We start from the raw sequence: 13191 nt of genomic DNA on the forward strand, positions 1-13191 counted from the left end.
TAGGGATCAATTTTTAAAAAGACAGTTTTGAAAGTAGCACGGCAACTTCTGTATACATAGGGAGTCCTTGACTTATGACTTCAGTGGGGTTCACAATGTCCATTACTAAATGGGCATTGTGATCGTTAAATTAGTTGCGCTTGATTTTATAACTTTTTGCTACAGTTCTTAAGCAGATCACTGTGGTTGTTAAGTGAACCAAGCGGTCATTAAGCAAATCCAGCTTATTTTGCTTCTTGGGTGGGGAAGGCCACACATGATGATTCCATGACCCTTGGATGCCACAATCGTCATAAATGCATGCCAGTTGCCAAACACTCAAGTGTTGTTTATGTGGTTGTGGGAATACTATGAGAGTCCCTAAGTACAAGGACTGGTAATAAATAGCTTTTTTTTCAGAGCTGTTGTGACTTTTTAACAGATTAACAGAATTGGAAGGGACCTTGTAGGTCATCTAGTCCAACCCCCCGCTCAAGCAGGAGACTCTACACCATTTCTGACAAATGGCCGTCCAATCTCTTCTTGTAGGCCTCCAATGATGAGTCTCTCACAACTTCTGAAGGCAACTTCTGTTCCATGGTTGGTTGTTCTCACTGTCAGAAAGTTCCTCCTTATTTCTAGGTTGAATCTTTCCTTGTTCAGTTTCCATCCATTATTCCTTGTCTGGCCTTCAGGGGCTTTGGAGAATAGCTGGAACAACACCACCCCCGCGTCCTCTCTGTGGCAGCCCCTCAAATGTTGGAAGACTGCTATCATGCCTCCCCTGGTTCTTCTCTTCCCTAGATTAGCCATGCCCAGTTCCTGCAACTGTTCATCGTATGTTTTAGCCTCCAGTCCCCTAATCATCCTGGTTGCTCTTCCCTGCACTTTTTCTAGAGTCTCAACTTCAAACAGTTGCTAATGAATAGTTGTAGGATTTCCTGTGGAATCCAAATTAAATATCTGAAAATTTGGGGGCGGGAGACAAAAGGCAAAGGGCAATTTTTGGACAGTTCCTGGTCATTGAATAACTAGAGCTTAACATTTTTCTTTCACTTCAACCAACCCTTTAGGATCACATCTATAGACCGGAAGGAAAACAACCTTTCTATGTTTTTTCCCCCCAAAAACAGGGGAATGTAAAGATCTGGAGTCATGCAAACAATGCATTGAAGGTTCTCCTTCCCAGAATATTACAAACTGCATTTGGAAACACTGTCAGGAATCGCATGAGAAGCCAGGTAAGCCAGTGGTGGGATTCAATTTTTTTTTTACTACCAGTTCTGTGGGGGTGGCTTGGTGGGCGTGGCATGGGAAGGATACTGCAAAATCCCCATTTCCTCCTGATCAGCTGGGATCTCAGGAGGCAGAGAATAGATGGGGGCGGGGCCAGCCACGGTTCTCCAAACTACTCAAAATTTCCACTACCGGTTCTCCAGAACTGGTCAGAACCTGCTGAATTCCACCTGTGAGGTAAGTCAATAAAAAAAATGCTGGCCAAATATTTCCATTGCCTACTTCCTTTTACCATTATTGCCACTTTACCGTTATTGCATAAATGCTCAGGATACAATTTTACACCTCCCTGCTGCTCTTGGATACCAACCCCATGACAACATACATATAATGTTGCTAGGTTTTGTGCAGCAGCACCCAAAAACTACGTCACAAGATGACCTGTGCCATAAATTAGTTTTAGTGACTATTTTAAGACCATTATTAGAGAGTGCACGTCTCTGTCTTATCAGCACAGGTTTGAATTTTGGTCAAAGTTTACTGGCACCTTATCTAAATTGAAATGCTGCTCCGAATGGTCAAGGTTCAGGTCACCAATCTCCAGAATTGATGGATGCTGTAGAATAGGAATGGAATGGGAATGGGACAGTGGTGGGTTCCAGATCCCATTGCAACCGGTACAGTTGCAACGGGGCCTGGCATCCTCCGCATGAACATGTGCGGTGCGTGCACACACACAGGCAGTGTCTGCATGTGTCTTCCAGTGATGCCTCTGCAAGCCTCCATGATGCTCCAGCTGCTTGGCGGAGTGTTGTGCAGGCACTGTACGCACCATGCACATGTGCAGAAGCGCCGAATGCTTTAAAGGACAGGTGAGTGTGGGCGGGCAGACAGACCCTCCAGAGCACTGTACTGGAATGGTACCCAGTCCTCCGGGCAGGCTCTGGTACACCCGTACTGGAGCATACTTCCAGCAACCGACCACTGGAATGGGAATAGGAATAGGAATAGGAATAGGAATAGGAATAGGAATAGGAATAGGAATAGGAATAGGAATAGGAATAGGAATAGGAATAGGAATAGGAATAGGAATAGGAATAGGAATAGAATAGAATAGAATAGAACAGGACCTTGGAGGTCTTCTAGTCCCACCCACTGCTTAGGCAGGAAACACCACAGAGTGATAAATGGTTATCTAGTCTTGTCTTTAAAACTTCCAGTGTTGGAGCATTCACAACTTCTGGAGGCAAGTTGTTCCACTGATTAATTGTTCTAACTGTCAGGAAATTTATTCTTGTTTCCAGGTTGAATCTCTCCTTTTTCAGTTTCCATCCATTATTCCTTGTATGGTGTTCAGGTGCTTTGGAAAATAGCTTGAGCCACCCCCCCCCTCCTCTCTGTGGCAGCCCCTCAAATATTGGAAGACTGCTGTCATATTCCCCCTGGTCTTTCTCTTTGCTAGACTAGCCTTGCCCAGTTCCTGCAACCGTTCATCGTATGTTTTAGCTTCCAGTCCCCTGATCATCTTTGTTGCTCTTCTCTGCACTTTTTCTAGACTCTCAACCTTCTTTTTTTACATCGTGGCGACCAAAACTGGATGCAGTATTCCAAGTGTGGCCTTACCAAGGCATGATAAAGTGGTGTTAACACTTCACGTGATCTTGATTCTATCCCTCTGTTTATGCAGCCTAGAACTGTGTTGGCTGTTTTGGCAGCTGCTGCACACGGCTGGCTCATATTTAAATGGTTGTCCACTAGGACTCCAAGATCCCTCTCACAGTTACTACTACCTCCTTCTGAGGAACCTTTTTTTTTTTTTTTTGCAAGGATGAGCTACCAACTTGCAGACTGCAACTTCTAGCAGAATAGTCTTCATGGCCAATGGTGACAGATGCTGAAAGTTGTAATTGTCCACAAGAGCCACGTTAAGGCCAGCACTCTGAAAATCCTTCTGTTTTATGGGAATATTGCTAAGCCATCTCAAGATCTGAATGTCTTTTGGTTTGCACCTGACTTGTTGCCCTGGCTACAGTTCCAGGAAGGGAAGAATAGCCCGGAGCTGTCAAAGAACAGCCTTTGCTGTTGGTTTTTGAGATCTGGTGCTTGTTGCTAGTGAGAATTTCTGGCCAGTATGGATTAGAAACTGAGAGTTTGCGTTCAAGAAGCAGGGAGAATTATGTTAGCTGATAGAACACAACATTTGTAGCTCAAGGTTGAACTGTGGGATCCTTGTTCCTCTCTGAGCTTGGTTATTTCCTTGCAGATATTTCCTTGCCCAACTAGGTAACACTATCAGGGGTGTGATAATGTTACCTAGTTTGGTAAAGGACAGTTTGCAAGAAAACAGCCAAGAGAGTAACAAAGAGCCCATCTGTTGTTGTTAGTTGTGAAGTTGTGTCCGACCCATCGCATCCCATGGACAATGTTCTTCCAGGCCTTCCTGTCCTCTACCATCCTCTGGAGTCCATTTAAGCTCACGCCTGCTGCTTCGGTGACTCCATCCAGCCACCTCATTCTCTGTCGTCCCCTTCTTGTTTTGCCCTCAATCTTTGCCAGTATTCAGCTCTTCTCCAGGGAGTCCTTCCTTTTCATTTAGTGGCCAAAGTATTTGAGTTTCCTCTTCAGGATCTGGCCTTCTAAAGAGCAGTCAGGGTTGATCTCCTCTAGGACTGACCCGTTTGATCGCCTTGCAGTCCAAGGGACTCGCAGGAGTCTTCTCCAGCACCAGAGTTCAAAGGCCTCCATTCTTTGGCGCTCAGTCTTTCTTATGGTCCAACCTTCACAGCCATCCATTGCAACTGGGAAAATCATAGCCTTGACTATACACACTTTTCTTGGCAGGATGATGTCTCTGCTTTTTAGTATGCTGTCTAGATTTGCCATAGCTTTTCTCTCTAGGAGAAAGCATCTTTTAATTTAGATTAGCCTATTTTCTTATCTAGCTTCAGGATAAGAATTCCACCTCCTTCTAACAGACTCCAGACTTCTTCTAGCACTCAGCAAGCCAAGCAAAAGATGGGCATTTTCATATCCCCAAAGCATTTGAAACCATTCTTAAAAAATGCCTAAAAGAAACAACAGTAGGAGCTTAGCTATTCCCATCTTGGATAGCTTATCAGAATGGGAATAGGTCAGCCCCTGCCGTTGTTTCAATTTTTAAGAATGGTTTTTTAAAATATAAATAAATATATATATATACAAACAAACAAAATGCACGCACACAAAACTTAGACATACAATACAGTTACACAATACAGTATGAACAGGAACTTCCTGTTCTTTCTAATAGCAATTACCAATCGATACAATTCTCCCTATGTTATTTCCCCTTCTAGTATATTTCATTTGCATTTCACCATTTTTAACCCTCTTATTTTACTCATCTACTATATTGGGTGATTACCTCTAGTACATTTAAACTCTCTGAGTGTGTGTGTGTGTGTGTGTGTTGCATTTGTGCTGATAAATAAATAAAGGGAGACTAGTATAGATCTATTTCCAGCTATTTAGCTCTCATCAGCTATCCATACCCTTACTGGGATTCGAACCTGGGCTGTATTACATATTAGGCAGTTGTGTTAGCCACTAAGCCACAGGCTCTCCTCCTTTATCAGCTAAGCCAAGGAAATAGGTATGTATTGTGTCACAACCCCTGGTATGCCCAAATATGGGAGGAAGCATACTGCTTCCTTTCTCTATCGGCTCATCACAAGAGACCATCCAAACAGAAAGCCATTATTTTTACTGTTGCCTTTGTTACATTTGTGTTGCATTTGTGCTGATAAATAAAGAGAGACTAGTATAGATCTATTTCAAGCTATTTAGCTCTCATCAGCTAGCCATATCCTTACTGGGATTCGAACCTGGGCTGTATTACATATTAGGCAGTTGTATTAGCCACATATATAAAAATTCTCCTTCACTATTTCATTGATCCTTGTTTCTTTTCTCCATCCACCTATACCATTTATCCCATATCTGGTAATATTCTGTTTCTTCTTAAGAATGGTTTTCAATGCTTTGGGTCTATGAAGGTTCTCAATCATCCAGGTCATGGTTGTCCCAAAGGTGCTTTTCGAAAGGCAATTTGGGGTTTCTTGGTTTTATGTGCTTTGTGGATGAAAATGAGGTTATTTTCCTTTTGGGTGCTTAGAAAACTGCAAGGGTAAATCAATGAAGTTGCAGGGAGCACAAAGGAGAGTTTTACTTTCCTAGGTTTTACTCTGTCCTAAGTTGAGTCTCAAGGGCTCATTGGCCGAGATGCTGAGCTTGTTGATCAGAAAGGTCGGCAGTTTGGTGGTTCGAATCCCCAGTGCCGCATAACAGAGTGAGCTCCCGTTTCTTGTCTCAGCTTCTGCCAACCTACCAGTTCGGAAGCAACGTAAAAAATGCAAGTAGAAAAATAGGAACCACCTTTGGTGGGAAGCTAATAGTGTTCTGGGTGCCTTTGGCGTTCAGTCATGCCTGCCACATGACCATGGAGATGTCTTCGGACAGTGCTGGCTTTGAAACGGAGATGTGCACCACCCCCTAGAGTCAGGAACGACTAACACACATATGTGCAGGAACCTTTAGCTTTACCTTTAAATTGAGTCTGAGAGTATTACTGTTTTAAGTTGCTCTGTGTAGTAGTTCCTAGATTAATCCTGTAGAACAGGTTAGTATTTCCATCTTCCTGTTGTCTAAGTCTGAATGGTTTATGATAGTGATGAACATTGAATCTTAGAAGGAGAAGAAATATTTTACATCATCCCCAACATGGCTTTTCTTTTAAGTCACAACAAATTAAAAAAAATGACAGCCACAAGTTCCAGACTTTCCGTGGATCCAGAGCAGAAGCCCTTTAGTGCTTCTGTGTTTTGCAGAAACAAACCTAACTAGAAAAATTCTTTTTATTTTGTGAAAAAGGGACAGCATACCAACAACAGGAGTTAGTTCTTCACTTTGCTGGCAACAACTGCTTCAGTGCCATTTTGGGGACAGAAGTAGCTGATAGAATTGCTTTTGCTTAAGACAGGGGTCAGCAATCTGCAGCTCTGGAGCCTCATGTGGCTCTTTCATCTCTGCTGGGTTCTCTGTCACCTGTCGGCTCCACAATTGATAGAGCTTTCGGTTAGGACAAAAGAAAAAGGACGCCATGCTAGGAGGAGACTCTATGGTGTGGGAATTGGACTTCCGGTTGGCAGAGGAAAAAGGATGCCGCACTAGGAGGAAACTCTATGGTGGGACTTCAGGTCAGCTCCAGAATTGAACAGGGGGCTTCCGGTTAGGACCTTTGTGGCTCTTTGAGTGTTTAAGGTTGCCAACCCCTGGCTTAAGGCAAAACAAAATAATTCTAAGGCTCACTTTAAGTCAAGAATGAGGTAGCAACCATGTCTTTCATGTGGAGGGAATGTCTATTGGTCTTTCCCCAACTCACATGGTTGTTGCTCACCAGGAGGAATGGGGCAACTCACCACAGCCAACTCAACGGCCATCTCGTCATGGTGAACTAGCTGCAGCCATCTTGTCCTGGCCAACCCGGTGCGGCCCTCTTGCCGCAGTCATCTTGCCACAGTCAACTTGGCACAGGGCAAATCCACATGTGATAACTCAATGTGATAATTATTATCCACCACTGTTTGTTTGACATGATTTTCATTGACAAAAATGGAAGGAATTTAGAAGAAACAGTGGCCGATCACGTTTATTGCACTGAGTAATCCCATGCGGATTATCCTGCAGGAAGTTGGCTGTGGCCATTTGCCTTGTGGCGAGTTGGCAATAGCAAGTTGTCCTTGACCCCCAGACCAGGTGCTTCCCAAGCGGAAGATGGAGACTTCATCCCTTCCCACCACCGTTCCTTTGCAACTGGCATCTGGAGGCATTCTGTGGATGAAGGGTGATGGCCCTGCAAACCACAATTAAAACATGCCATAGCTTATTGTCATGAGCAAACCCAGCCCACCTGATTCTGTATTGCCCATATATGGAAGAAGAAGAAGTAAAAGCTGCTGCTTGTTATTGTGCTCTGTTTCAACACTTCCCTCATTTGTAGGTACGGGGAGCTGCGTGAAGAATGGGGAAGCGTTGAAGGAGAAATGTTCGTTTTTCAATACTACTGTCAGCTGTGAAGGTAATCCTTGGGCAAGGATTTGTTAGAAGGCCTTGCAAAACCTACTGTCTGTATTCTAAGTTTACTGATTTTTTAAAGAGATCAGACAACAAGCAATATCCAGAATACAAATTCATGGAAGTAAAGACTATGGTTTGGATTGTCCTTTGTCCACGTTGGTTTTGTGTTCCTTCCCGAATCAGAATGCTTTGTCAGTTGCCATGGAGAACAACAACTGGACCAAGGTGTTGGATAATAGGCTGGTGCTCAGCTCTCGTATGATTAATTTCAGGTTTACCATACTATAAAGCAAATGCATATAGAAAGTCTGAACCTATAACCCTTTTGTCTACTGCAACCTTAGAAATCAGATGAAAACTTCTCTACAGTGATTCTAGCATAAACATTGTAGTAACTAGGACTGTCCTAGCAGAGAAATTCTGAGTTGGGGTCCATCCCAGAGCTGCATGTCCCACCACCCCAGAAAAAAAATGTTTAGATACACCCAGGGCTTCTTCATAAATTGTCACTCATTTTTCTGTTTTTTTAATGTGATTTAAGTATTGTATTGGACACAATGTGATTTAAACCCAATTTATTATGTTTTCTGGCACAGCTGATTCCCCGCCCCTTACTTTTCTTCTTCTGGCTCACCGCAAAAAGGGCAGGGGAAACTTATTTATCAGTATCTGAGGCCAGTTAGGTCCATCCCATCTCAAAGCATCTCCCAAGATTAGATGACTGGTTTAAGATCCTTCTCTGGCTTCTCTTTTACAGATAGTCCCTGACTTATGCCTTGTCACTTAGCGAGCCTTCAAAGATATGATCGATTTGAAAGAGGGGACTTCCCTGACTTCAAAGATCGATGGAGCCCTCTGTGGTCAATTGACCAAACATTGGACACTTAACAACATGGCCAATTTATGGATGTTTGCCATGGTCCCATGACGGTGTATTATGATACGGTAGTTTCAGCAAAACCCGGCGTTTAATTCTGATTTTCAGCAAAACTGCACCCATTGTGAAACACTGGCTTGCTTAACAAGCACAAATTCACTCCACAATCACAGTGATTGTCCATTGGGATGAACTTGCCAGCTGTAGATGTTAGGACTAGCCGGCTGAGTCACCACATTCCTAAGTCATCCCATCCCCCACCCTTGAGTGGCAACCAAGAAACAAAGCAGAAGTAAGCATGGCTTCGGTTGAAGTCATTTTGCAGGTTGACACCTTGGAGACAGTGTGAAAAAAATCTCGCTGTCTACTTTCTCTAGGATAGACATGGCCTCCTAGACCAGGGGTGGTGTAGGGCTAGGGTTCGCACGGGTTTCGGTGATCCTATAGCTAGGATTCTGCCCAGTTCAGTGACCCTGGCTGGCCACGCCCACCATGCTCTGCCCCTCTCGCCCCACCATGCCCATCCCAGGAGTTTCCAGAGCCTGGGGAAAGCAGTTTTTCCCTTTCCGGAGGCTCAAGGAAAGCCTCTGGAATCTTGGGAGGGCAAAAAATGCCCCCCCCCCACCATGGTGCAGGAGGATGGCTAGGCCACGCCCACCATGGCCACGCCCACCCAGCAAGAGGGCAGCGAACCCATTGCTGCAATTTTTGAAACCCACCCCTGTCCTAGACCTCAGTTGTGTTCTCCTCTTCTCCAAGCTAAATACTCCCAAACTTTCTTATAAGAAGGCTGTTTGAGCTCTCTAGCCATCTGTTCCCTTCTCTACTCTTTCCATCTCTATCATACAATTGACAAGGGTACAAATCCCCATACCGGAACCGAAGAACTGAAGAAGCTTCTTGGATGAGAAGGGAAATGTTTTCAAGGAAAGTCCAGTTGCCTTTTGAAAAAGCAATCTTGGAATACCATGACTGTATTTTCATTGGGCAATTTTAACAGTTTTTGTTTTAATCTGAAGGACTCTCTCTAATCCTTCCCCCACCCCCTTGCTATACAGTGGAGGCTTTTTTTAAAAAAATAATCCTTTTTTACAGAACGAAAGTTAACTACCACCACAGAGCATCCCCACCCAACCACTAAGGCGCCTCCAAAACCATCTTCTAAGGAGCCGAAGATTCCCACGCTTGGTAAGTCCCCTGTGTAAGTTTGTTTACACTGGAAGAGGAAAGGCTGGGTTGCAACTATTCACATGGAAAATGTCAAGTGACGTCAAAGCTCTTCCAAATGCTCCTAATCAGGATATTTCTGGCAAGTGCTTACATTAAGGGCTGCCACGAAGAAGATGGGGGTCACCCTATTCTCCAAAGCACCCGAGGGCAGGACAAGAAGCAATGGGATTCTGGGAGTTGCAGTCCACAATCCTTAAAGTTGGTGGCTGAGGAATTCTGGGAGTTGAAGTCTTAAAGTTGGTGGCTGAGGAATTCTGGGAGTTGAAGTCCTCAGGCCTAAACATTGGTGGCTGAGGAATTCTGGGAGTTGAAGTCCTCAGGCCTAAACATTGGTGGCTGAGGAATTCTGGGAGTTGAAGTCCAAAGTCTTAAAGTTGGTGGCTGAGGAATTCTGGGAGTTGAAGTCCACAAGTCTTAAAGTTGGTGGCTGAGGAATTCTGGGAGTTGAAGTCTTAAAGTTGGTGGCTGAGGAATTCTGGGAGTTGAAGTCTTAAAGTTGGTGGCTGAGGAATTCTGGGAGTTGAAGTCCAAAGTCTTAAAGTTGGTGGCTGAGGAATTCTGGGAGTTGACGTCCTCAGGCCTAAGCATTGGTGGCTGAGGAATTCTGGGAGTTAAAGTCCACAAGTCTTAAAGTTGCCAAGGTTGGAGACCCCTGCACTAACAAATGCATAAAGAGACCTAGAAGAAAATGTAGGCCAAGAATTGGAGGCATGCAGATTAAGGAGAGGCTGTACTTAGTAGCTTTTAGAGGCATGGGAAATATTCCTGCTGAAATGTTTTCATCTTCTCTGCCTTTCAAACCGGGCAGCCGAAGACGCTGTCTTGGTGCTGCCTTGAAAGCTGCAGAGAGCGCAGGCAGAAGCTCTGTGGGAATTGGGCAAATTTGTGAGCGCGGGCTTGACCTAAGACTCTGCCTTCCAGATGTACTAAATTGCCTCTTTCATCTATTTTCTAGCAAGCGGGTCCGATGGATTTATTGAAAGGGGAGTGGGATTCCGGAAGGGCAGCTCCCAGACATGTGAAAGGGAGAAAATTGGAGAGAGTCTATTTTTAGGGTTTTGCATTAACGAGGGATGTTCAAGGGATTCCGTCTTTGCAAATTCAGAGATGAAGCCGGCTTGACCTCTTGGGCTCAACGTATAAATTGGATTCTGGTTTATCCGTTGGATTTTTCACATTTCTCTAAAGGATGGGAATAGAGTCCTCAACTCGGATGATTAACAAGCATTTAAAAAGACACAAGAAAAATGCTGAATTTGGAAATGTCAGCTTTCAGGTGAAACACAGTGAAAGGTGCATACTTAAAAGAAGCCGTTCCTGTGGGTGGAAAAATATGAAATAAAATAAGGCAAATACAGAAGCGAAATTCATTTGGGTCAGATGTTGAACTGAGTCTTCCATCCCAAAAATGTGTTTTGCTGCGGTTTAGAGATCATGGCAACCAACATTGTTAGATTAACAGTTTGAAAAGGAATCAGATTCATCTGTTCCCTCCTCCCTTTAAGACTTCAATTCCCAGAATTCCCCAACCAGCATGCTTATGGTAAAAATGTGTCCATGTAATACTATGTGGGAATAACTGGGCAAAGAGATGCTGCAGAGGGAACACTTAGATAAGAGGTAGCATAGCCCACAGCTGCATGCTGGGCAAAGCAAAAGGCTCAAGAAAGACCCTCCCTCAATTATTGTGTTATCAAGTGACAATGGGAGAGTAGTACTTTTCAGATTTGCAAGTTTTTCTGTAAAGTAGAATTAAGTGATTGGCTGTATTTCCTGAAGTCTACTTGGGAAGGCTGACAGTCTACTCTTTATATTATGATAGCTGATAACCCAGCATTGCCTGGGTATTTATTTATCCTGTTTTAGACAGGGAAAAGGAATGAATTATAATTGGCAACGTAACTGCAGAATGGGCTATCCTCCCTCCTTCCATTAATGTCACCACAATTCCTGAAGAGGCGATGGTAAGAGCAACTTCTCCCTGAGCCCTGATTTCGGCAACAATTAAATTAGTTAAAAATGTTTTCCCTGTGCCCCCAGAAGGGTCAAGAAAAATGATACCACAGTGTTGAAAATGTCCAGACAAAACGTAATTTCTAATGTTGGATTTTCCCCCTTACCAGAGCGAGCCCCCTTGTGGAGTACTGTGAAGCTGTTACCATAGCAACTCCACTGCGCTGTGCAATAGAAGCCATTTTACAGCACAACAGGCTGTATCACAACACAACACACACTCCGAGGGGTGTTAGGGTTGTCTTACCACCACAATATTTGTTTCCAGAGAGTAAGTCATCTGTGTACCAAGTTTGGTCGAAATTGCTCAAAGCATTCCAGAGTTAATACAATACAATACAATAGCAGAGTTGGAAGGGACCTTGAAGGTCTTCTAGTTCAACCCCCTGCCTAGGCAGGAAACCCTATACCGTTTCAGACAAACTGCTATCCAACATCTTCTTAAAGACTTCCAGTGTTGGGGCATTCACAACTTCTGGAGGCAAGCTGTTCCACTGATTAATTATTCTAACTGTCAGGAAATTTCTCCTCAGTTCTAAGGTGCTTCTCTCCTTGATTAGTTTCCACCCATTGCTTCTTGTTCTACACTCAGGTGCTTTGGAGAATAGTTTGACTCCCTCTTCTTTGTGGCAACCCCTGAGATATTGGAACACTGCTATCATGTCTCCCCTAGTCCTTCTTTTCATTAAACTAAACATACCTAGTTCCTGCAACCGTTCTTCATATGTTTTAATCTCCAGTCCCCTAATCATCTTTGTTGCTTTTCTCTGCACTCTTTCTAGAGTCTCCGCATCTTTTCTACATCATGGCGACCAAAACTGAATGCAGTATTCCAAGTGTGGCCTTACCAAGGCCTTATAAAATGGTATTAACATTTCACGTGATCTTGATTCTATCCTTCTGTTTATGCAGCCTAGAACTGTGTTGGCTTTCTAGGCTGCATAAACAGAGGGATAGTTGTGCTGGAACATACATACAAACATACAGAGATATTTTTATATAGATAGGTAAGATATACAGCCATGTGAAATCACAACTGCCAGTTCTTTAACTGATGTTGGCCTTCCTATGCATTGAGTTCTTCCCAAGAACCTAGAATATCATAATGTACCAGTGTAGTATATTTGGGTATCCTAGAAGTGTAGCCTTGTGCAATTGACAGAGGGAAATTTTCTCAATGTGCAGATTTTGCACACCCAAGAGTTTTTGGTATAGCTCTCAGTGTGCTGATAACCCCCAGGGGCCACCACCGCCGGTGTGTATTATGGTTGTGATGTTACGTATATGCTACCTGTCTCTCGGCAACTCTTGACATTTCCTAAAATGTCTAACTTCAGTTAAAATCTGGATACGAGAGAGAATGGGGAAGTGGAGAAGCAGCCCCCGAGCCTGTTCCCCCTCTTACAAATGTTGGCTTGGAAGATTATATCACAGTGGCTTTCAAAACACGTAGGCTTGTCATGGCACCAAGCCTGCAAGGCTCCTACTGCCTTTCATGAACCAACTGCAGGTGGAAATTAAGAGACTTAATAATAAAAAAAGGATCCCTTCTCCTCTTGGAAAGCTCTAGCCAGACCTGCCCTGCTTGGGTAGCAAAGCTTAAGAAGGCAGGCCAGAGGAAATGTCTCTTTAATAAAGAAGCCAGCAGGAGATGGATGGGGGCGTGCGAGCAGGGGTGGGTGCTCTCTTGGAGGATGAATCTTCCTGCCGAAACGAAGCGCAGGCAGTAAGGAGCTTTGGGC

General features: G+C 44.0%; 1 protein-coding gene across 1 annotated transcript in view; it reads left to right on the forward strand.

The window, feature by feature from the left end:
• The window catches only part of CD164L2 (CD164 molecule like 2), a 42692-nt gene that overhangs the window by 12724 nt on the left and 16777 nt on the right, over positions 1-13191 (forward strand). The window contains exons 2-4 of the mRNA XM_087727153.1: positions 1113-1220; positions 7253-7330; positions 9302-9394. Coding sequence (XP_087583279.1) covers positions 1113-1220; positions 7253-7330; positions 9302-9394 — 279 coding nt within the window. The remainder of the gene's footprint in view (positions 1-1112; positions 1221-7252; positions 7331-9301; positions 9395-13191) is intronic.

The sequence above is a fragment of the Thamnophis sirtalis genome, unplaced genomic scaffold, assembly GCF_051295495.1.
Source record: "Thamnophis sirtalis isolate CommonGarterSnake01/CBP01778 unplaced genomic scaffold, rThaSir2_p1.2 scaffold_13, whole genome shotgun sequence".
In the NCBI taxonomy this organism is placed as follows: Eukaryota; Metazoa; Chordata; class Lepidosauria; order Squamata; family Natricidae; genus Thamnophis; species Thamnophis sirtalis.